Source organism: Vombatus ursinus, unplaced genomic scaffold, assembly GCF_900497805.2.
Source record: "Vombatus ursinus unplaced genomic scaffold, bare-nosed wombat genome assembly UNPS02005459.1, whole genome shotgun sequence".
In the NCBI taxonomy this organism is placed as follows: Eukaryota; Metazoa; Chordata; class Mammalia; order Diprotodontia; family Vombatidae; genus Vombatus; species Vombatus ursinus.
This window is the reverse complement of record NW_020945237.1, coordinates 3377922-3402876: the sequence shown is the minus strand read 5'-3', so window position 1 is coordinate 3402876 and position 24955 is coordinate 3377922. Positions and strand designations below refer to the sequence as shown.

The window sequence follows — 24955 nt, the reverse complement described above, 5'->3', positions numbered from 1 at the left end:
ATCCCTCCCGCCTCGGCGCCCGCCCTCCCGGAGGCTCCTGGTCTCTTTCTCTCTTGGCGGACCCAGCGGCCGCAGCCCGCAGCCCCCGGCCCGGCCCACCCGCAGTTTCTCAGCTCCCTGGGGGGGCGCAGGGAGTGCAATGCGCCAGGCTGCGGGGAGCTCCGCGGCGGCTGCTGCCGCTGCCCCGGGCACCACGTAGAAACTCTCCGCGCCCGCCGCCCCCTCCGCGAGCGGGGAGCAGCCGGAGCAGCGGCATCTGCGGCATCTGCAGAAAGCTCGGACCCTCTTCCCCACGCGCCCGCAGCCCCGACGGCGGGGACCGGGCCCGCCGGGCTCGGGAGTTTCTCTGCTCCCGCTCTGCGCTCGCTCGCCTCGCCTGCTTAGCCCGAGGCTGAGCCTCCTCCTCCTCCTTCTCCTCCTCTTTCTCCTCCTCCTCCTCCTCCTCCTCCTCGCCAGCCCGCCCGCCCCCCTCAGTCTGTTGTCTTCTTCGGCTCTGGACCAGTGTCGGGAAGTTTCCCGGGCTCCGCAGAGTCCAGATGTGTGACCTGATTGAGTCTCAGCCGGCGGAGAAGATCAGCAAGATGAAGAAGTTGCGCCGAACTTTGTCAGAGAGTTTCAGCCGGATAGGTGAGTCTCCGGGGGCTGCCGGCCGACCCCTCTTCGCATCCCCTTCTCCTTAACTGCCCAATTCCTCCCCCTCCATCCTCCCTGAACCCCCTGCTTTCCTTTCTTTTGCCTCCTTCTGCCAGCGCGCAGTTGTGTGCAGCGATGCCGAAAGTACCCACTCGCGGGGCTGTAAATCCTAGGGGTGGGTGTCTGGTTTGCACTTCGTACCCGAGGGGCTGCGCTTGGCTCGGAACCTGGAGAGGGTGGGGCCTGGACCGAGAAGTTCCTCCCTTGCTCTCCCCAGGACCCCAGAAGGCACTTTGTGGGGATTTCAGTCAGTTATTTACATTTCTACACCCCGCCCTCTTTCGTTCTCCCTCTCCCATCCTCCCAAAGATCGTCTGCCCTGCCCAAAGGGTCCTCCTCTCCCATCACCTCCCGTCCATACGCCCTCATAAAGCTTGACCGCAAGCCATTGGTGTCGCTGGCTGTTAACCTACCAGACCTAGGTTGGTTGGTTTGTTTAGCTTTTGGGATTCTTGAAAAGGTGGGACGGAAACTCAGGGTGACGTTTGCAAACACATGAAACCCAAGAGGAAGTGGTACATCTACTGTGGGACCTTTTGTTTGGTACTTAAGGCTTCCAAGAATGCTGGGTTTGATGGTAACGAGGGGCTCAAGCTATTTAGAGGCAATAGATAGCCACATTTTCTGGATGCTTTAGAAAACGTGTGTTAGAACTACCAACAAGTCAGTTCATTTCAACTTTGTCCATTGTCAATGACTAGGAACGGTTGACTTCATTCCTTTTTTTTAATTACAAAAAAACTTCTCAGGAACTTTAAATGAAAAATATCATTGTGTATGTACAGTGAATAAAAAGTCATATTACGTGTTTACTGGATTTCAAGTACTGACAACAGAAATTGCCCCTTAAACTTAGCAAACTTGGGAAGATGGCATCATGGTGACTGGGGTCACTTTGATCTGTGTGTGGTTGTGCAAACAGCAGGATAATTCTGTTTCTTATTACACTTAGCCGTAGTGTCCCACAGACACTAGGACTTTGTTTCAAGTATTTAATGTCTATGTTAATGAAGATGTTAATATAAATAAGTCAGAGAAATGTCTAATTGCACCCCTCCTCATACCAAAAAGAAAAATACTGCAGTACTTTGAAGATATTATGTATGTATAGTATATGTATGTATATACACAGTTTGGTGCAGATATAATATTTGTGCTAAATTAACTTTTAACATTTTATAAACATATCCTAAAAATGCTCAGCTATTCCCTTATCTTTTTCCAACTTAAAGGCAGTTTTGAGTTTATGGATTTAGTGATGGGGTCTTTGTTTTCCTTTGATATATGAATAGATAGTCAATTTAGATTATAAGGCCTAATCTCCCTTTAGACTCTTAAACTCAAGGCTAGAATTAATATTAATATCCAAATTTTCCTTGCATATGTATGGCATATTTGTAAGTTCACCCGTCAGAGTTAGAAATACTTGGGAAATAAAGTTTCAAGATTAAGAACAGCATTTGAAAGTAAGTACTTGGTGCTCAACCAATGTTTATTATTAATAATACTGGTAATTCAGAATCTAATCCAAATGATCATATAGGCCTCTGCTTTTGCAGTCCATTAGCCTAATGTTTTAAAAACATTTTACTATGTATTTTCTAATATTAATGACTCTGTTGGAGTCAAGCCAGTTTTGTATTAAATAATTAATGTCAGTTGCCTTGGTAAGAAACTAAGAAAATGAATACAGAAGATAAATTTAGTATTAACTGTGTCTATGTTTAAATAATTTCGAGGTTTTGTTTTTTATTTCCATTCTGTAAGACCTGGATTAACTAGACTCTTAGCGAAGTGGAGTATTGTGGGTAATTAAAATTTCAGGTTTATTGAAGGTTAGTGATTAGAACTTGTTTCCTATTTCAACCCTTATTGAGATATTTTTAAAAATATGAGTAAATTTTCCTGCTTTAAAATAAAGTGAATATGACTGATTGCTTCTTGGAGTTCCTGAAGGCCCTCATCCTGAACATTATTACCATAGAACACTAAAATATAGATTTACAAAGGCTAGGAGATTGGGTTAAAGGTACACTGAGGTTGGGTTATGTATTAGAAGTTGCTTTTTGGATGGATACTTGCTCTCTATTTATTTTCTTGTAATTTTCCTCTTTTACCTAAAAGTACAGATTGTGTTTGAAGGTTTTGAGCTACTTGGGTTCTAACTAATTGGAACTTTAGTGCACTAGAATTAAATTTTAAAAGATTACACAGTTGAAATAGTGGAGAAAGACTTTTGGAAGAAAGCACTGTGAAATGAGGGTCGAAGGGACAGATCTAACTTGGAGTCTTCTGGCTTTCTTCATACATCAGTTATCTTCTCACTGCGTCTTGGTAGTTCATGGTGGGATCAAATTGCTGCTACTTTTCCCGGTTCTGCAATTTGACACGCCAGTACCCTTATCCTTCCTAGCCCAACTCAGATGGGATTATTACAGAATGCCTGCTGGAAATAGCATCCTTTTTACTGACTTAGTTCTGCCCTTTAGTTTATTTTGTGTGCAATTCCTGAGGGTAGTTTAAGATATCTTGTGATACACGGTGGCATTGTTTAATTGCAAGCAGTGACAAATTACCCAACTAGGAAACCTTGGTTAACAATGGAGAACAATGTTTAAAAGTACTTGATGTTCAGTCAGTGTTTATAATACAGACCACAACAAGTCAGGAGTGGCAACACAAAGGCCTTATTTGCTCCTCTATTAAATTGGTCCTGCCAGCTTTTCTCCCTTCCTTCAGTATCCGTGGACAAGCTGAGATTACTACCTATAAAAGGACCTATAAAACATATTGATTTTCAAGCGACAGAGCCCTAATTTGTGAGGTCTGCCAGCGAGTGACTGTGATGTCAGCCGAGGCTGCCTCATAAGACTTGTATAATTGAATCTTAAAGTCACCGATTGATTCTGGTTAGAAGTGTTTGTAGTTTATGGCTAAATAATGTCAGCAGTCCCCTCTAATTAGGAATTATCGTAGTTGTCCAACACATCTCTTCGGTTTTTATTTGATGCCAATAAAACTAAGTAAAGAGCAATGAGAATCTACTATCCCTTGTTCGCATGATTGAAAGTGTATCTTTATAAATGTTTTTGGAGGGCCAGAGTGAGGAAGTTAGGACATGTTCTCCAGAACCAGACTAAATTTCTTTACATTCCCTTCTGGCATAACTTTGCTGTTGAAACATTGTATTGGAGCAGAGTGGAAATCCTATGGTTTAGATAATTCTCGTGTACATGACTTAATTTGTTTTTTTTTTTAGGCTTAGCTTGTCCCAGCACTGAATCTAATAGGAAAACCGACCCTGAATTAGTGCATCTAGTACAGTGAATACATAATTCCAAATTTGAAGCATCATCTAGGGAATTACATCTATTTGAAGATGGCAATTATGACATTAATTGATTATAACATTATGGACCAAAATGATTACATATAGTAACACTTGGAAAGAATCCTACAATACGCTAAGAACTTTAATCTGGAAACCAGGACATTCTAATACTTTATATTATGTTCTTTTAGGAAAAGGTATTTGTTTTTTAATCAGCAAGAGCAGAATTTGACTTGGAGTGACTCAGAGTGGACAACTTTCCTAATGAGAGGAAATGCACAATTTCCTTAAATAAATGGTTAATAAATGGCACTCCATTAAACCAGAAGAATGTAGGCAGTTTGCTTTTCCTTCCTATAGTTGAAGAAAATTATGGGTTAACATTCACATGAATGACTAATGACATTCACTGTATATTCAATACAGAGATGCTATGGAAATGTTTAGGTCAGAATTTATGCAGCCAAGACACTTTTAATTTGTGATCCTTATCCCTGTAAGAACTGTCAGAGTGGATGGTTCATTATTTAAAAGATTTTTTTAAATGAATGCAAAGTATTATTCATGTGAAAAAGTATTTTCAAAGGGCTTCTTAGAGCTGTTTGTCTCCGTGGGTCCTGGGGCACAACTTGAGAACAGGTATTGCCGTGACTTTTTTTTTTGGTGCCTTTTATGCTTCTTTTCTTTCGAGGTTTTTTTGGGTGTTCTCTTCCTGCCCCCCCCCTTTGCCCCGCTCTCCGTCTATCTCACTGCCTGATCACCCTCCCCCTTAATTCCTAGAGTAATGTATGAGTAAGAGGGAGAGCAGTTTGGTGCTGAGAGGTGGTGTAGACCTTCCACTCTCCCTTACCTCAGTTTGTGATTTTTTGGGGATAGGTATCCCTCTGTCAAGGCAGCTTCCAACCCTTTCCTGCCTTCTCATACCCTGAGACTCATATTCTTGATAGAGGATCTACCCAGAGTGCCCAAGACAAACTGTTAGTATCTAAAATAGGGGTGAGGAACCTGGGCCTCGAGGCCACATGTGGCTTTCTAGGTCCTTGGGTACAGCCTTTTGACTGAGTCCAAGTTTTACAGAACAAATCCTTTTATTAAGGGGATTTGTTCTATGAAGTTTGGATGTAGTCAAAGGGCTGCACTTGAGAACCTGGAGGGCCACGTGTGGCCTGGGGGCCCCCAAGTTCCCCACCCCGATCTAAAAGCTCAAAGATAGGGGTTATTGGGACGGTTCATTTCTTCTCTGTCAGTTTATTACCAAGTGACATCCTTTTCTGGTCTTACATGTCATTAATAATGTTGGAGTTAGAATATTGGCATTGGAACGAACCTCAGAGGCCCTCGAGTTTACTCAGATCTGAAAAAGAATGCCTTGTCCAGCAGAGGTGTCAAACATGGGCCAAAGCACTCCTGATGGCAGTTGAACGAGATGGAAATGTAATGGAGAAATAGCTAACAAAATAAATAAAAATACAATAGAACATAGATAACAGTGCATTTTAAGATTAAGTCGATACTGACCTCCCCACGTCCCCCAGTTTCCATTTGAGTTTGATGGCAGCTGCTCTACCCCTCACCCGTGAGCTCACAACACCCTTTGCTTGAAAACGGCCCATTTCCCTTGTAGATAGCTCTTATCGTTCATAACCGCAACAATAACTAGCATTTATGTAGCACCTACTATCTGAGCCTTTATAAATATTGTCTCATTTGATCCTTACAACAACCCTGGGAGGTAGGTGCTGTTATTTTACAGTTGGGGAAACTAAGGCAAACTTTTTTTTTTTAAGTGTTTGGCTCAGGGTCACACAGCTGGTAAGTGTCTGAGGCTGGATTTCAACTCAGGTCTTTCTGACTCCAGGCTAAGTGTTTGATCCACTTTTCCACCTCGCTACCATGAGAGTTTCATTAGAAAGTCTTTCCTGACTTCAAGCCCAGATTTGCTTCTCTGCAGTGCCTTCCCATTTATCTTTGTCTTCCTTTCTGGGGCCAAGCTAAACAAGTTCAATCCCTCTTCTGTTGGCCAGCCTTTCAAATGTTTGCATCTTTCATGTTTCCCTGAAATCTTCTCTTTTTACCCTCATTATCCAAATGAGCCCTACACAGATGGTATACACTCATAGAATTTGAACCTGGGTTCTGGGGGCAGCTAGGTGTTGCAGTGGATAGAGCTCTGGCCCTGGAGTCAGGAGGACCTGAGTGCAAATCCAGCCTCAGACACATAACACGCACTAGCTGTGTGACTTTGGGCAAGTCACTTAACCCCATTGCCTAGGCCCCCCCCCCCCAAAATATGAACCTGAGTCTTCCTGACTCTGATTCTAGAATGTTATTTATCATATCACACTGCTTTTAGTGTGGTGTCATCCGCAGAAAATAGGAATGTTTGAGGAACCTCCCTATTTATGAGGAAATTTTCTTTTGTTCGGACCCCATACAAACCATCTTCTAGGACATTATTAGTATAGTACAACAGTGGGTAGAATGTTGGCCTTAGAGTCAGGAAGACTTGAATTCATATCCTGCCTGAGACTCTTACTAGCTGTATGACTCTGAGCAAGCCACTTAATCGTGCTCAACCTCAGTTTCTTCTTTTGTAAAATGGGGATAATTTTAACACCTACCTCACAGGGTTGTTATGAGGATAAAATATAAATGCAAAACTCTTTGTAAACCGTGAAGTGCCATAGGAACACTGGTTAACGAATTACTGATGCTAACATTTGAATAATTACTACTATTACTATTAATACTACTACTACTACCACCATCACCACTGCCACCACAACTTTTTGTTTGCAGTTCCCCAAAGTACATTATCTACCATAGTTTTTGAATACTTTGTGCATGTTCTCTCTCTCTCTTTTTGGTAGGGTGGGGAGGTGGAATTGCTCTGATGGTGGATATATCTTGATCTCATCTGACATGCAATTTAATATAAAGAACAAATAGTTAAAATATTTGTGAAACTAGATTGTAGTGTTCCTGGGAGAAGGGATTGTGTTTTATATAACACTATACCTGCTGTAACAAAAATTTGTTGACTAAATGACCGGAGTATACATGTGTAGCTATTGAATATTGTATTTTTGTTTGGCTTAGTGTATCAGCGTGTAGTTCATTACAAAAATCATGATCAATGAATTGATTAGAAATGAATGCTAAATTTTTACCCTAAGCTCTTATGTTTGTTGGTTTGTTTTTTTTTTTTTTAATAGAAAATCATTTCTATTGGTTAGTGTAAGCCATGAATAGTTTACAGTGAATCACTTAACAGCTGGGGCTGGAGAAAAGAATTTTTTGGAGTCAGCATTTCTGGGCATGGAAACACCCTCCACCTGACCCAGATGTGGGTAATTTAGTGCCTTAGAGAGTTGTTTTGGGGCATGGAGAGGTTATGGGACTTAACCTGTGGTTGCCCAGACAGTTTGTATTTGAGGCAGGGCTTTGTGACTCCAAGGTATCCATTAAGCTACCTGTGTGGCTGCTCAGAGTGTGGGCTAGTGATCCTTTTGGCTGCCTTAACAAAACATCTCCAAAACTTACCTGTTTAAATTCTTTTGAGGATTTTATTTTTATATGACAATAACCTGGGTAACTGGGCAAGAATTATACCATTTTTCTACCAGAGAACTTTTAAAAAATATATTTTATTTTATTTTTTTCAAACAAAGATCTACTTTCTCTTCCCAACTCCCCCCTCAATTGAGAAAGCATGAAAAACAAAACCCCTCTCAGAGAATTTTTTTAATGTGTATGGATATGGTAATAGATCGGTCTGATTGTACAAGTAAATTGAAAGCAAGATTAAAAAATAGAGACTGTAACCAAGTACAGACTTTTTATTTTAAGTTCATTAGATATCATTCCCTGTAGTAAAGGATCCTAAGCTATTTTACATTTATCAATTTCATAAAAAGGGGGAAGAATAAGAATGAACAATTCTGGAGAATATTCGTTATTTTTCCTTTTTGGTTTCATTAGAATGGACACGTTTATAATATAAATCAGTGAGTGAGAGAGAATTTTTTGAGGACTGCATAAGTTCTCCATACAAGCTTTGATTTCACAACTCTTAACTTAGGTACATTGCTAACAGGACAATTGCCCATATCATTTTGGTTTTTGTAGCTGCAGTTTAACATGTGGTGCACTTTGGGTATTATACACATTCTTTGTTGTGGTGCCAAACTGCTTTGAATTGTGTGTTGTCATATTATACTGCATTAATCAAAATAGTTCTGTTAACCTATCAACTTTAGGTACATCAGCCAATGCATACATCTTCTTTAAAAGATACACATTTTTTCAGTGGTTGTGGGATTTAATTCCCTAGAGATCAGACCCCAGCACATGAAAAATTAAATGATTCTTGTACTCATCAGTGACAGTATTCCAGTCGTGCAGATGGGCAGTTTATTTGAATTTCAATTCAGGTCTCTGGTAGCTTCCGGAAAACCTTTCAAAGTAATTATCTTCTTGAACAATGGGTTTGCTTGCTGAAATTGTTGTACCAAAAAATGGCCAAAATATATTTTCTCCTTGGCATTGCTGTTCTGACACCCTCAGACCTTTCCCTTACATCACTTAAACTTCTCTGGTCATGTCAGATGGCTCAAGGAATGCTCTGCAGAGTGAGGCTGTGTCATTGGAACCAATCCATAGGAAATAATGACTGATCTATTTGTAACACACACACACGCCATGCCGTAATTCCTGCATAAAATTTTTGGGTGCATGCAACAAATGAATGTGAAAAAGGGAAATATTACTTTACAATTCTGGTTTGGCGTACTTCCCTGGAAATGTTTTCAGAGTGAATAAGAATGGTAGAAAAGATGTGTTGTGAACTTGATTTTTCCTTACCTGAAAGGATAGTTTGATTTACATATTTATGAAAAACATCTCACAAAGATGCATGCTGTGCAATTCCATATCTCATTTTCACTTTCATATTTTGATCATAAAATTGTTATTCAGGCTAGTGTAGTCTTTGCTTTCAGAAACAAGACCATGTTACTCCATCTCTCCGCACTCTAGCCCCGCTTTCCAACATAGTTACTTTTGCTCTTTTTTCAAAATTCATGACAATAACTGTTTCCTTTTCTTTTTTCTTTTAAAGCTTTGAAGAAAGAGGACAGCAGCTTTGATGAGGTAGGTTAAATTTCTTTATCTTATGTTGGATGTATTTAATTACTGCCAGGAATATTCAGCTGCTGCCGGCTTCTCACTTGGAAACAGAAAGAATGTTTGGGTGTTTTGTTTTTGTCAGCAAGTGTTTACTACTTTCATACTCATGTACAGTGGTGATTCCCATAATGATCAGACTTAGTTTTACGGGAATTTTGAACTTTCAGGCTAATTTCTTGGCACTGAACAGGGGAAAAAATGCCCTTTTTTTGTATTTAAAAAGAAAATGCATTACCCCTTATATTGTTGTTGGCATTTTTTGACAAATGGATTTTGTGTAGTTGCTACTGATGAAACCGTTCCAGAAGCCAGATGTGACGTGTAGTTGGGTTAAGCCTACAGTCCTAAGTTGGGCACCATTTTGGAGACCCCAAGCTCCATTGGGGATTTACTACAGTGTTGTCACCACACCTCTCTCTCTCAGTCTCCCAGAGGACAGGTTGACTTTTCAAGTTTCAGTTTTCCTAGTTTCTGTCTATCAGATTTAGCATCTGACTTCTTTGTCTCCTTGCTGTGGAATGGCAGGTAAACTTTTATAATAAAGTAATAGAAAATTCTTAACTCATCTGCAAAACCAGCTTTTCAGTAAGTATTTCACTAAGTATTTATTAAATATCTACTCCATGCTAGGCACTATTCCAGATATCTTCAGTGTAGTTTTAAAACTATACTTGATTTCCAGATTTTTAAAAATGACTAGTAATATGAATAGTGTCTCCTGGGAACTGAGAATCACTTGAAAGCATGCGTGTAAATAGACAAAGATCCTGTGATGCCATTGTAATGCAATCCACTCAAGAGAGACAGCGAAAGTGTTTGTATCCTTTTCTGTGTTAAAAATGCTTTACCCAAAGTATTATCACTTCTACCTTGCCTCTTTACAATGGGTGTATGTGTGGGATGTAACTTCAACCATCTGGCTAACCCGAGATGCAGGACGTTCAGTCCCACCTTACTCTCATCCCCTCCAATTATCCCCCTACCCCAGGCTAGAAATGTATGTGGATTTCAATAGTATCATTCGGCTCCTGTGCTCTATTGCTTTCTAAGCTATCTCTGTTCAATTTTCCTACAATGAATTATACTCAGTCAGAGTCTCTGAACCCCAAATGCCCTTCCCTAGCATCTCTATAACATCATATTGGCCTTTGACCTGGAGCAGCGGAAACTTCTAATAACCCCATTTCAGAAGTCATCAGTAGTTCTGGTGTCCTGACCCCCATCCCTGGGTGTTTGTGCCATGGTTTGGGTCAGGCCATTTGGGATCATTTCCCTCTGTCTTAGGGATGAAAAGATACAACAAGCCTTTTGATCTGGCCCTGTGGTTTTTGGTGGTGAAGGGAGCTCCCTCTCTTCCAATGCCAGTCTGCCATTGTTTTGCTCTTCATATTTTTGGAGAGTTGCCTGGCACATATTGAGGTTGAGCAACTTGCCAAGGGCCACCCGGAAGGAAGAACTTTCATCTCTTACTCAGGTTTTGACACCAAGACCAGCTTTCAAGTAATGTCTCTCAGACAGCAAGAAGAAAAACTTTCTTATGGTTCATTTTTTTTTCCTGTCCCACTCAGATCCTCTGCAGAGGCCAAAGGCCTTAGAGACTTTTAGAGCTTGAAGAAACCTTAGGGATCATGGAGTCTCACTCCCTTAATTTTACTCTTGAGGAAATAGAAGTGAAGTGACTTTTTTCTGTTATTGACTGGTGGGTGCCAAGGTCACAGGTACTATGACCAATCCTGCCATGGGAATAGACTCTTACTAGCTTTTACTTTGGTAAACAGCTCAGTCCCTCCAAAATCTTCTGTGTGGGGTCTCTTATTAGGAACACTGTAGAGAAGCTAAGTGGCCCAGTGCAGAGAGCACTGGGCTTGGAGTCAGGAATTTTCTTCTTCCTGAGTTCAAATCTGGCCTGACTCTTAAGTATCTATGTGACCCTGGGCAAGTCACTTCACTCTGTTTGTCCCAGTTTCCTCATCTGTAAAATGAGCTGGAGAAGGAAATGGCAGACCCCTCCAGTGTCTTTGCCAAGAAAACCCCAAATGGGGTCACAGAGAGTTGGACACGACTGAAAATGACTAAAGAGCAATAAATATAGACTATTGCTTCAGACCTTCATCCAGAATAAGGTTGGATGTGACCATTTGTGTATCATTTCAATAACAATTTATTGGTTATTGCAAATTATTTTAAACTGGAAACTTTGTTATATAGGAGAATGTACCCTGGATTAGGTTAGGGGTCCTTGTTTGAGCCTCATCTTGGCTGCTAATAGAGTATGTGACTTTGGGCAAATTGTTGATTCTTTCTATGCCTTGTCTCTTCCCTTGTAGGAGGACACTGGACTAAGCCAGTGCCTTGGGGCCACTTTGGCTCTCCAATTCTGAGATTTTCTTTATCTAATTAGTAGACTGGCCAAATGTGTATTTTAAATATGGCAAATCTAATGCCAGTTCTCTTGACATTCATACCTCAGCCACCTTTCTCCTTGCATGCATGAAGACATCTCCTGCAAATTCAAATTCAGATCTTGAAACTTGGGGGCTAAGTCCCCTTCGTTGCCATAGAACAGCTAGGATCCATCTCTTTCCCAAGACGATATTTAAGGACAGAGAGGAGGCTACTCTCTAGAGTGGTCTGCTCCTGGAACTGGAGGGAGGCTGTGTACAGGGCCGAAAGTGGCCCTTGACACTTTTAATTTTTCTGATTTTTTAAATGAGTTTCTGTGCTTTGGCGTTTTTTTCCCCCTCCTTCCACATCCATCCCCCTTTTCCCTCCCTACAGAAAACACACACATACATATACGCACAGAGCTTGAGTTTTGCTGAAAAGAGAGAATATAGAAATACAGACGATTTGAAAGAATTTCTGTCTTCCATTTTATGACTCTGCAATACTCTTTCTTACCATTAAAAACAAAACACCACCTTCTAACAATAGTCAAGAACTGTGTTTAAATGTTAGAGAAAGAACCTGAAACTGGGTTGCAGATTTGCAGTCCTAAGCAAAATATTTGGCATTTCTGTGAGGCCCTGCAGATTTGGAGTAAGATAGTTGAGCCTGTGCATAGGATCTTGATGGCATCTGAGGTTTTATTCAAAGGCTTTGTTCTGCCTCTCCCCGCCTTTCTTCCTTTCCCTCTTCCTTTTGGCATAGTGACTCTTGAATTATAGAGTGTTGGCATTTTGTGCCCTTGTTTCCCTGTCTGACACTGAGTTTGGAGGTTCAAAACTTTTCTAAGGTACCCAAAGTGAACTCTGGTTTAGTTTGTCTTTAGGCTTGTTCTCCAACAGTCACATCGCCTGCTGTTTCATTAGTGGATTTTTTTTCCTCCTCATTCCACTAAGTGGCTTTAAACTTGGGTTAAGGCATTTTAATAGAGGTCCAGACTCCTACTCCGTTCCTTGTGGAGAGTTTGAATTTGGGCCTTGCTGAGAGACTGCAAATAAAGAGTAATCCTTTGGGTGGTTATTCACCATCTCGTTTACAAGTTATATATGTAAAACAGCCTGTGATGAAAACCAAGCAAAAAAAGCCAAGGGAACTCCAAGTCAAAGGGAAAATTCCCTGAATGGTGGTGAGATTCTATAGTAAAAGGGAAAAATTTCAAAAACCCCAAACTCCAAACTATTTTTTTTTTTTTTGATTTGTTTGGGGGAAAATGGCTTTGGGCTTAAAAAACCACAGTTATTCATTTTTTCATTTATCTTTTTATTGTGTTTTGAGTTGAGTTGTCCCTTTCCTTCTCTCCCAACCATGCATTAGAGAAGGCCAACATCCCGTAGAGACATATGTGGAACCGTACAACGTATACTTCTATATATCAGACCTTTCTCTGGAAGTGGATAACCTTGTGCTTCCTAAGTCCTTCATACTTGATTTGAATGATCACATTACTCAGAATAGCTTAGTCATTCATAGTTACTCTTTGAACAGTATTGCTATTTACTGTATACAGTGTTCTCTTGTTTCACTCTGCATTATTTCACAGATGTCTTTCTACATTTTTTCCAAAACCAGCCTTCTCATCATTTCTTATAGCACAGTGGTATTTTATCACAGATATGTAACACAACCTGTTCAGTCATTCCCGAATTGATGGACATACCCTTAATTTCCAGCTCTTTGCCACCACAAAGAGAGCTGCTCCCAATATTTTAAAACATGAAGGTTCATTTCCTTTTTCCCTGATCACCTTGGAAAATAGATTTAAGAGTGGTATTGCTGGGTCAAAGGGTATGCACAGTTTTGTAACTATGAGTTTTTAATCACTTTTTTTCCCCCTGAAAAACAATGGCTTTGCATAAGAGGAGTGGAGTTCTATAGACTTCAACCACACTTCTGTTTTTGAATCAAGTTTAATGTAAGACTTTACATTGATTTTATGTTGATTCTTTCTTAATGGAATAGCTTTTTTGACTTAGCAGGAGGTATAAGCAACAATTTTTACTTCCTGCTGAAGAAAGGTTTATCTGTATGACTTTTTGGGTAAGTCACTCAGTTTCTCTGGGGCCTCAATTTCTGCATCTGAAAAATGAGGGAATTAGACAGAAATAGACCTAAGGACTATTGTTTAATAGTTGGTTGATTTCTTGTTTTATTGAAGGCAGTGCATGAGGAGGCTTATGCCTAAACTCTTACTAAGATAAGTAGGGGGAAAAGTAAGACTGTGCCAAAAACCTATGTTAGCAAAATGTCCAGAAATGGTTTTTTTTTTTTTTAACTCTTAAGACAGCTCTAAGAAATGGCATAAATCCAATTCAGGGTTTCCAAGGAAAATTTTCCAAAGGCACAGCCTTCTTTAGACCACTGTTGCTGGCAATATCCTGTCCAGGTACACTGAGGAAATCCTTGGCACAATGGAAAGAGTATTGATTCTGGCATCGGATCCCTTGGTTCTGATTTCACTGCTGACGCTGTGTTACCTTGGACAGGTCATTGTCTGGGCTTCATTTCTCTCAACTGTTAAGTGAGAAAGTTGGGCTCTGATGTCCCTTCTAGCTCTGAATATCTGACCCTGTCCAAAGCTATGTTGGTGGGCTCTCTAGAACAGCAGATACACCTATGGTCAAAGGTTACTTGGTTAATGTTATTTCTCTTATAGAGTTACCTGAAATAACTGTAACACTTAAAATAAAGTGAAATGAAAATAAATTCAGAAGAAATGTCTAGGAGTAGTGATATAAATGAGAGTCTGTGACATCTTGAATACAGAGCTAGTCTCAGAATCAGGTTCAGTTTGTCCCTGTCACATGGTGGCTGCCAATGGGCATTGCTAGAAACAATTTCTCCCCTGAGCTTCGTACACTTAAGAAATCTCAGGTTCAGCCCATGTAATTATGATATGATTACCACCTGTATAGAATGTCAATCTTTGGAGGAGAAAAGCTATGGCCCAGTGACAATATCCATATGCATTTGGGAGTGCCTAGTAGAGATTCAAAGGGAACACTTACCAAATAATACTTCATTTTTCAAGACTGTATACATTTATTGGAAGTCCTTCTTGGTACCTTCAGTATTTAATGACTCAACTTACCTGCTTGGTATGAAATGCAGTGCTTTTGAAACTGAAATTATACTTCTAAAATGCATTTTTGTTCAAGGCATTTCATCAAGATAAGCAAACATATATTTGTCTCAGATGTAAATAAGGTGATTCATGAGTTTGCTAATTATTCTTCTTTGCTGGAGATGTTACAGTATTGGTTTTGGTGGTGGTGACTAATGGTTTTGGTGATGGATTCGTGGCTGGATGAGCATTCCTCAGCCATTATTTTTTCCCCATTGGATTTTTGACAAAAGTGTACGTGACTTGAAAAAAAAAATAGACTCTTAACATTTGCCATTTGTCCAATAACTTTGCTTTAGGTTTTAGTATCACTTTTCTCCCGTTGTGCTTAAAATGCAGCTTCTACATGTTGAGAAAATAGCTCTGTGAGATAGATCAAGGGAATAATCTAGAAGGGATTAGAATGTGAGAGACACCATGTTGGCGCCTGGTAAGTAATAAATGTCCTTTCATTATAATGGAGAGGGCACAGAACTGGGAATGAGGGCATCCAGGTTCAAGTGCTGGCATTACCTGCAAAGAGTTGGTTGTGTGACCTTCAGCAAATCATTGTACTTCTCTGGGCCTGTTTCCTCTTTAGTAAAATGAGGGGCAGCTAAGTGGTGAAGTGGCTAGAACACCTGGAGTCAGTAAGACTTGTGTTTGACTCTTGCTCCAGATGTTTACTAACTGTGTGACCCTGGGCAGGTCACTTGACCCTGTTTGCCTCAGTTTCCTCATCTGTAAGATGAGCTGGAGAAGGAAATGGCAAATCACTCCAGTATCTCTGCCAAGAAAACCCTAAGTGGGGTCACAGAGTTGGACATGACTAAAAACAATAACTAAAAAAAACAAGGAAATTGGACTCTATGATCTTGAATATCACTTATCCACTAATTTCTTATAATTCTTATAGTTTCCCTTTCACTTTCCAGTCTACTTCTTTCTCCATTATTCATTGCAGTAATGGAACTTAGGCTACTCAGTGATGATTTGTATCAGAGCAAGAGCTGTAAGTTTTCTCTAGGTCTGAGATATTAGGAAGAAAATATAGTAACTTGAGAAGGAAATGAATTATTGGCTTCTTGAGAGCAGGTACTTTGGTTTTTATATTGTCCTTAATATTTGATGGAAATTTTAGTAATTATTAATAGTCCTGATAAATGTATTTCTGTAATATTTCTCACATTTTCAAAGTTTTCCCACAATAACCTGTGAAGTGAGCCATACAAATATTAGTATGTCTGGCAGATGAAAAAGCTAAGATTCAGGAGAGGTTAAGTGATTTGTCTGGATTCATACAGTCAGTAGATTTTGGGCTGACAATTTAAATCCAGACCCTCCTGGACTCCAGGTTTAGCGCTGTGACAAATATACCATTGTATCATGTACCCAGAGGTTCTTAACCTAGCTCCCATTTGTACTGACCCAGTCTTCCCCAGATGGTGGTCACTCTGTCCTTCCAAGACTCTTGGATTAACCCTGTATGGACTGGGGAGGGTTTCCTATCTAATGCTATATACCTCACAAACCCCCACCAATGGGTTTCCTCCATGATTATCAGTTGATATCAATTAGTCCAGTCATACTTACTTAACTTTTTGTACGGGATATTTACCAAGGTGTGGAATAGTAAGAATAGCTGGTATTAGCAGAGTTTCCCACCAGTACATACAGAGTCTAGGGGAAGGTGGGCTCAATCTTGTGTCAGTGGCAGTGGCAGAGGGGCACCTCATCTCCTGGCTGCCAGATGCTTTTCTTCCCTTCATGGTAGGGTGAGGGTGGTGTATTCATGAAGCTCCCCTTAGACATGGTTTACTGTTCTGTTCTCTAATGGGCTTCTTGTAGAGTTTTGAAGCTACCTTTCCTCCATAGGTACATCTGATTTGTCTTCAGTTCCCAGTACAGACAGGAAGTCTTGTGTTCTTGGGAATGATGCTAGGATCCCTTTCCACCTACAGACACTAGAATGTTTTGGTTATATAGGAGCCACAGGGTGGGACCAAATCTCCTCAATCAATGTGAATATACCTGCTGTGCAAAGTCAATTTAGTTCATCCAGGCAGCTTTGGGGACTTCTAAATTGGTCAAGGACTTTTCACACTTAGGCTGAAGCCTTTGATTGATTGCTTCAGTAGAGGTATTTGGGTTTTCTTCACACCTAGTTTAAACTTGATTTAACTCAGTGGAGGTGTTTTCACTTGCAAACTCTATCAAGCCCTAGCATCTTGTGTCTTACTTTTTTAAGAGAGGTGATTTGATTGAATGACTCAACTGACCCTTTCCCCTCCCAGTTTCACCATATTAACTACTTCTTGAAAGAGGCAAGGATGTAAGTGGGTAAGTCATGAAGACAGAAGTTTAAATCCCACCTCAGACATTTATGATCTGTGTGATCCTGGCCAGGTGACTCAGCCTCAGTTTCCTTATTTGCAACATGGGGATTATAATGGCACCTTCTTCATGGGGTTATTCTGAGGATCAGAAGAGATGGAGCAAAGTGCTTTGCAAATCTTCAAGCCTATGTACATGTGAGCTCCTCTTATTCTACTTATAATTCTCATTTTTTCCTGAATATATCTAAAACTGCATTCATTATCTTCCCTTCAAAACTCTTCTCTCTGGCTTTTCTCTTTCAGTTAGTGAAAGCTTAGCTCTCTCCATCTTGAAGCCTCAGAATTTACTTACAGCTCCTCCTTTGCTCTTTTTTCCTGTTTTATTTGCCATTAAATCATGCTGATCCTGCCCTCAAGATAAATATGGGAAAAAATCTAAGTGATGCAATAACAAAAGAAATAATGAAATCTATTTAAAAAAATAAATTGGGAAAAACATCTCTTGTTTCTGCCCCTTTGTTTCTATCCTCATTGCTGTTGTACCATTTTGATGATAATTTATAGTGGCTTCTAACAGTAGCCCCAAACTGGCCTCTCTTCCCTATCTATATGTTACCCTTACTCATAAACTGTTAATGGCTTTCTACTGCTAAAGGATAAAATACAAAGTCCTTATTCTGACATCAGAGATCTATTGCAATTTGGCTCTTTCCTGTCTTTTCAGACAGAAGCAGTAGTTTGAAATAGTATATCTTTGGTTCTGCTGTATTTTTGTATGCATGGTGTCTGAAATTGTGAAAATACCCCACACATATTAGACCAGGGGTGGGGAACCTGTATTAGACTATGAGAAAACTTGTCAGGAGGCAGCAGTATATAGTGAGAGAGAGCCAGCAGGCTTTGTTCAAGTCACCTCCAATATGTGAGCCTCAGTTTTCCTCATCTGTAGAAGGAGGGATGGGGATAAATTGAGGTCCTTTCTAGTTCGAGTGCTTTGTGAGTGAATGAATCTTCACCAATGAATGAAAATTTTGGGCATTTTTCTTTCCTTTTCTTATAATGAGTGGTTCACTAACAATCTTCTGTGTATTAGCTTTTCTTTTTTTCTGTTTTTTTTTTCTTTTTGTAGCTAATTGGTATTCAGCGTCTGAAGTCTGTCTTTCCTTCATGGCTTGAGCAATCTTAAGTGTTTACAGTAGGCTTCAGCTTTTTACAAAATGGTGTGCCCCACAGGGAGTACATTATACCTCTTTGCTTTTGAATGCAAGTTGAGCTATTGACTTAAATCTATAAATCTGTAAATTGCTTGGTTACCATTGAAATCCCCTTCTCACTCTGCACCAGCCTGACAATTGAGATCAGTTAATGCACTCTTGCCATCTACCTAATTCAAAGAACTATAGCTAGAGTAGTCTGATTAGGGATCTCATCCATCTCATCCTCCAGTCTGTCAAACAACCACTTTTCCAGTTGGGTCATGGTATAAGACTTACCTTTCACAAGTCAATGGAATCGCCATTTATTAAATCCTTACCAAGTGCCAGGCACTGTGCTGGGTGCTGGAGGGCAAACCAAACAAACCACGAGAACCAATCCCAGCCCCATAGGGAGCTTGTATTCTAGGGAGAGGACGGAAAACATGTAAATATAGAATTCCGAGGTCGAACTGGAAGTGAGGGTCTTTGAATCGCAGCCTACTGAATCCCGAGTCAATGTACCTTTCTTTCTATTGTACCTTGCTGTAGGTACCCTCGAAGGTAGCTGGTTTTAATGTGTTAATGTGTTGGGATTTTGTTAAATATCTTTTCAGGAAATATTTTAAGATTTTATTTAATCTTTGGGGAATATTAACCACAAGGTATTTCCAAAAAAGAAATAAATCTCGAGTTTTCTTGTACAAAATGAGTAATATGGAAATGTTTTATGTAATTGCACATGTCTAACCTATATCTGATTGCCCGCTGTTTCAGGGAGGGGAGAGGGATAGAATTTGGAACTCAAAACTTTATATAAAAAGGTTAAAAATTTGGGGAAAAAAAGGAATAAATCTGTTCACCTAGTTAGCTAGGTGGCAGTGTCTGGAATCTGGAAGACCTGAATTAAAATATGGCCTCAGACACTGACTTACCAGCAGTATGACCCTGGGCAAGTCACTTAAGCTCTGTTTGCCCCAGTTTCCTCAACTGTAAAATGGGGATAATAACAGCACCTAACTCCCAGGATTGTCATGAAGATACCATGAGATAATATATGTAAAAAGTGCTTAGCACAGTACCTGGGACATAGTAGGCATTGTTATTGTTCAGTTGTTTCAGTTGTGTTCAACTCAGTGACCCTATAGAGTGATTTGCCATTTCCTGCTCGAGCTCATTTACAGATGAAGAAACTGAGGCAAACAGGGTTGAGTGACTTTCTCAGTGTCACACAGCTAGGAAGTGTCTGAGGCCAGGCCTAGCACTCTATGCACCATGGCACCACCTATCTGCCCAAGGTGACCCCAGAGGCCATCTAGTCCAACACCCTCATCTTACAGATGTGGAAACTGAGGCCTTGAGATGTTGAGTAACTTGTCAGGCTACACAGGTAGTGTCGGAGGTAGGATTTGAAACCAGGTCTTCTGAGACAGTGTTCTTTCCACTCTTATCGTGATCATATAATTCCTTGGTGATGTCCTTCACACAGCCTCCTGCGTGTTAATCATCATTGATAAGAAAGCTGCAGATTACCCATACCCCCTGGGATTCTCCATTGCTCCCTGGGTCATGGGGAGGTTTGATTCTTTAGAGATTGTGATGTTGCCTAATTCTTAACCAGGTAGCACATAGATCTTTCCTTTTCATCCTTCTTTTACCATAAGGAAGACTTGATTTATGTTTTTTTTTAAAGCCATAAAGTAGATTTGCTGCTTATTTTAATGCTGGATAAAATCAGAAAATATATGGCTCATTTCTTTTATCCTTTGAGGTGAAAAAAATGACAAATACATGACATCAAATATGGCAGGCACTTGTAACATAATGTCTTTCAGGAGTATATGAAATTCATTCTTCTAGTAAATTAAGACCAAGGGAAATCATCAACATCCAAGCTATGAGTGAGTTATGAAGGGTTTATTTTATAAGGGAATTAAATTTCCAATCTCGGATGCAATGAACGTATATTCCAGTTACGGATTTCTCATAGAATAGCTTTTTTAATAAGTAGTTTTTCACCATTTAAAGGTAGCAGTTGAAGTAAAATAATTTATACATCCACAGAATCATAGTTTTATTTTCTGCGTATAGCATTAACTTTGGAAATTATTGAATGTCGATATGAGCTCTTTGACCAACTTTTCTTCAACTAGCAAAGGAAAACGTCATTACCTTTTTTCCCCTTCTTTTTAAGAGAAGGTTACTTTCTTCCTTAACTAGAAAAGTTTGTCAGCTAATGGCAGTTGCTACCAGATCAGAGAACCTGGGTTCAAATCCTACCCCAAAGCTTGTCAGCTAACACTGTTGTCCCAGGACTGTGATGTTAAGCACTTCATGTGTGGGGATGACATCTCAATGGACAGAACTCTGTTTCAAGGCTCTGTTCTCCACATGGGCCATAGAGAGGTAGAGGTAAGGGAGAGCTCTTTGTCATATGCAAATACAGTTTAAAATCCTGTGAGTTGAAACTTTACCTGACTTTTTAGCCACGGTCCTGCTTCTTTATAGTTTAAGTCGTAATCAAGAGGCTAAAAAGACTTTGAAAAGTTAGTCTCCCTTGTTGCCAGGCATTACTAGACCTGAATGATCCTAGGCAGTCTGTCATTTTAAAAAAAATCGAAGGAAGGAAATTCTATAACATTTCTTGGCAAGTTTTCCAGTGTTGAATGCTAGATAGTTGTGGGAACTTGGATTTCCTTTCTTGCAGTTCAAGATTGTTTTCTCTTGTTTGGTCTTAATTTGAAACGAGCTCTATAATACATCATCATCATTTCATATATTGGAAGTTGAAATATTGGTCGCCGTAACTAGCGACTTATAATATATCGTCCACATTTCTGAAGCACTAGAAGGTTCTACAAATCACTTTCCTTACCACAGTCCTAAGAGTTTGATGGTGCCAGGAGTATCATCATTCCTATTTTACAAACATGGAAACTGAGGCTCAAAGTCTCAGTGGTTTGCCGAGGATTGCTTTTATCAATGTCATCCCTATCGTGATGAAACAATATTAAAATGGTAATGAGTATAAGAGAATAGTAGTAGGACGGTTACCTCCTCAAGGATCATTTCTGTTCAAATGCTATTGAATATAGCCTAAGAAGAATGAGCATTATAATAATAGTAACTACCATTCACACAGCTCTATGAATTTCATAAGATACTTTTCTCACAGCAAACCTATAAGCTTGGTGCTGTTTGGTATTATTTAAACCCATTTTACACATGACAAAATTAAAGCTCACAGAATTTAAGTGTCTTACTTGTGGTCACACATCTTGTAAGCATCCAGGTGGGATTCAAACCCAGATCTTCCAGCCTTCTTTCCTTCCTCTAACCTGGGTTGTTTCTCCTGTGGTAGGTGTCCAAAGCTCAGCCTGGGCTTTACTGCCTTATGTTGCCCTGTCTTTCTTGTCATTTCTGGTACGATCACAAACCCCTTATGAGTATTTACTCGACACGTATCTCAAAATAGATCTTCAAAGTCATTCCAGATGTTATCGTGAATTAAAAACCTAAAGAATTTCATATGAAAACATTATCCTCCAGAACAAAGGCTTTCAACCGAGAATAAGGGCTGAGTAAGCATAGGGACAAAAAAGAACCTCATTATTCGGGTTTATTTGACTCATGGCTGTTTGTTAACATTTAATGGACTGTTTTTTGAGAGACTGAGGAGACGGATGTATATGTTAGGACGAGTAATTGATAGCTTTTATGATTTAGCTGCACTTGTTAAAAACGTCCATTTATTTTAAATCTCCAGCCTTCTTGCTGTCAGGGTAGTGTCACCAAGTGAATTTGGTGTCCTGGGTGCTGTGGTCTTGGTTGATTCTCTTCTTTTTACACGATAGAACATTTATGTTTCTAAATAGTATCAGGGGGTTGTTACACATAGGGGTTCAGGTGCGCAGAAGGCTTGATAGCATATGGCATGTCCTGAGAAATCCTCATTTAGCACAGACTTTTCCCCAAGAGGTCTGCCTTGCTTTATTTAAATGATCTTATTATAGCCAACCTCTTTATCCCAGGTGCAGTGAGAAAAGGTGCCTTTTTAAAAAAAAGTTAATTCACTTCTCCATCATATAGAGAGTTCTTATTTGTCTCAATATGTCCATCTACATGCATATGCAAAACAGATCCTTCAGAACTCACCTCTGAGCAGAGTAGCATTGGTTTGGAGCTGGAGGGACGTCAGAGAACATTTAGCCCGAGGGCTGTTAACCCTGTGTCTAGAAATATTTTGACAACTGCATTTCAATATAATTGATTTCCTTTGTAACTCTCTGTATTTTATTTTATGCATTTGCAAACATCATTCTGAGAAGGGCCCCATGCCAAAGAGGTCTGTGATACGAAAGAGATTAAGAACTTCTAATCTAGTCCCAACTTCCTCATGTTAGGGAAGAGGAAACTGAGGCCCAGGGAGGTTAAGCAGTTTAAGGTCATATAGATAGGAAAGCGTCAGAGATAGGATTTGAACCCAGAGCCAGTATTCAAACTCACTCTAGCTCAGAGATGTCAAACTGAGTCCTGCCTAGTGCAGGAACCAGATTAAAATATAATTGGGAAATATTTAGCAAAATAAAAATGCAATAAAGCATGGATAACATTCCATTTTAAAACTGAGTTATAGTGCAGCCTGCAGGGTCCTTATGTGCAGATCCTGTTTCTATTTGAGTTTGACTCCATTGCTCTAGGTGACCCCTGTTAGCCTAATAACAATCTTGAGTTATCTTTTATTGTTCTACCTTTATTATCTTGTGGCCCCTGTCTTTTGCTTAGAAAAGCTCCTGAGCTGCATTTTTGTGCCTGGAGAGTGATGGGATGAGGCACCCCTTGCCCCTCCATCAGTTTCAAACTCACTTTCCTCTGACAGACCCTTTCTTCTGGCATAATTCCAGGGGGACACTTTTCAGGAGGGTCTCTGGGAGCTACTATCTTTTCTTCTAAAAGTACCTTGTTCATCTCTACTCCTCACTGGGGCGTTGTGGGAAATACCACCGGGGCATTATGGGGAATACCACCAGGCCCATCATTTTGCTTAACTCTTTCTTGACATTTAAAGGAAATTGCTGCATCACTTGGAGTTCCTGAGATGCTTCATTGTTGGGCTTTTTGAGAAAGAGGACTGTTACAAAGAGCATCATTGCCTGTTTAAAATGCATCTGCCTTAAGACCACTGAGGCTGATTTACAGGGTCTAGAGAATTTTGGATTAAATAGTGTTTAGAAGGGGGAGAAGTGAAAAAGGGCATCTGTCTGTCTGTTAACATTCAGCTTCAAAGGTCGAAAGAGACGTTCATTCCCAAACGCTTTTAGGTGGTTTTGCTTAGCTCTTCTGGGAGGAATTGTACATTGTAGGGGATTTGTTTGGGTATTTGTTGAGATGTATATGTTGGATTCAAACAGAATGCACCAAAAAAAATTCAAGGGGAAAATTGAATATAAGGAGAATAAAAGAGGAGGAAAAATTCAAGCTGTATCATGACAAAAATCACAACTTACAGGAGGAAAGACATGACCTATGGGGAGGAAAGAGGAAATAACAGCACATTTTTATGGCACATAAATATTTACAGAGTGCTTCTCTTGTACATAACCCGGTGCTGTAGGTAGTACAAATATTATTATTATTATTATTATTATTCCTCTTTTACAGATGAAGAAACTGAGGCTCAGAGAGTTTTAAGTGATTTGCCCAGGGTCAAACAGCTGTGAGTGTTATTGCTGGATCCAGAAGCTAGACCTTCTGACTCTTGGGTCTAGTGTTCATTCTGTAATGCTAGCTCACTTTTTGGAAGCCTGAGGTCTGAAGTACTCAGAAATGAATGATCCCTTCAAAGTCTTGATCCCATACTCCTTTCTTCTTTAGCTGTTCCCACTCTGCTGGTCCCCAACAATGAATCACCCTTACCGTCTTCCTTTTCTTCTTGGCTCATCTTTCTGAGCAGAAGGTATTTTTTAATTTAAATTAAAATTTAGGATATTTTTCTTGGAAAGGCATAAAAGGTGAACTCTAATAGATTGCTACTGTGAAAGGAGATACCAGCTTTCTTTTCTCATTTTCAGGTTTACATTAATATCTAGCTTCAGTGTAAAGTTTTTTTAAGCATATTTATGTGTATTTATAGCCCTATCAAGAATAGGGGGAGGGTCATGAAATTGAGTATTGGGGCAGTCTATACCCCTTTCACTCCCTGACACTGCAAGCATTTTAACTCCACAACCAAAGAGGAGGATGTAGTCGATTAGTGCGGGCTCTAGGTAGATGTGGTGATGGTGAATAGTTTCATGATTAGGAAGATAAAGGAGACTGGTGAGAGCCCATTATGAGATTGAAGCTCTTTTTACCTGGCGTGTTCTGTAACAATGTGTCAGATCATCTTTCCATAGGTATAAATTATTTCAATTGAACAAGACAAAATGGCTAATACTGAATAATAAATTTTGATTTCCGTTTATTCCTTTTCTCTTAGTCCCATGGTCTTTGGTGTTTTTACTTAATTGTTTGTCTTACGGGAGAATTCAGTCTGGAGGGAACATTGTTGGATGGGAAAAGACTCCAGTGGAGATACAAAGGTCATAAAAGTTATTTAAATAGAAAAGAGAAAAATTAGATTGGAACTATTGACTAGAATATTTATATAACTATGTATAATTATTTTTAT

At 39.8% G+C, this 24955-nt stretch overlaps 1 protein-coding gene across 3 annotated transcripts in view; it reads left to right on the top strand.

Annotated features, from left to right (window-relative positions):
* The first annotated feature begins 342 nt into the window (after positions 1 to 342).
* CDK14 (cyclin dependent kinase 14) overlaps positions 343 to 24955 on the top strand; it is a 664870-nt gene continuing 640257 nt past the window's right edge. Inside the window, exons 1-2 of one of the 3 annotated variants that reach the window (XM_027847911.1) lie at positions 343 to 627; positions 9144 to 9175. In XM_027847911.1, the coding sequence (XP_027703712.1) occupies positions 537 to 627; positions 9144 to 9175 (123 nt within the window). In that variant the 5' untranslated portion in view covers positions 343 to 536. Of the gene's footprint in view, positions 628 to 9143; positions 9176 to 15155; positions 15208 to 24955 lie in introns of those variants that run through there. The other 2 variants (XM_027847912.1, XM_027847913.1) reach the window with 2 other exon arrangements.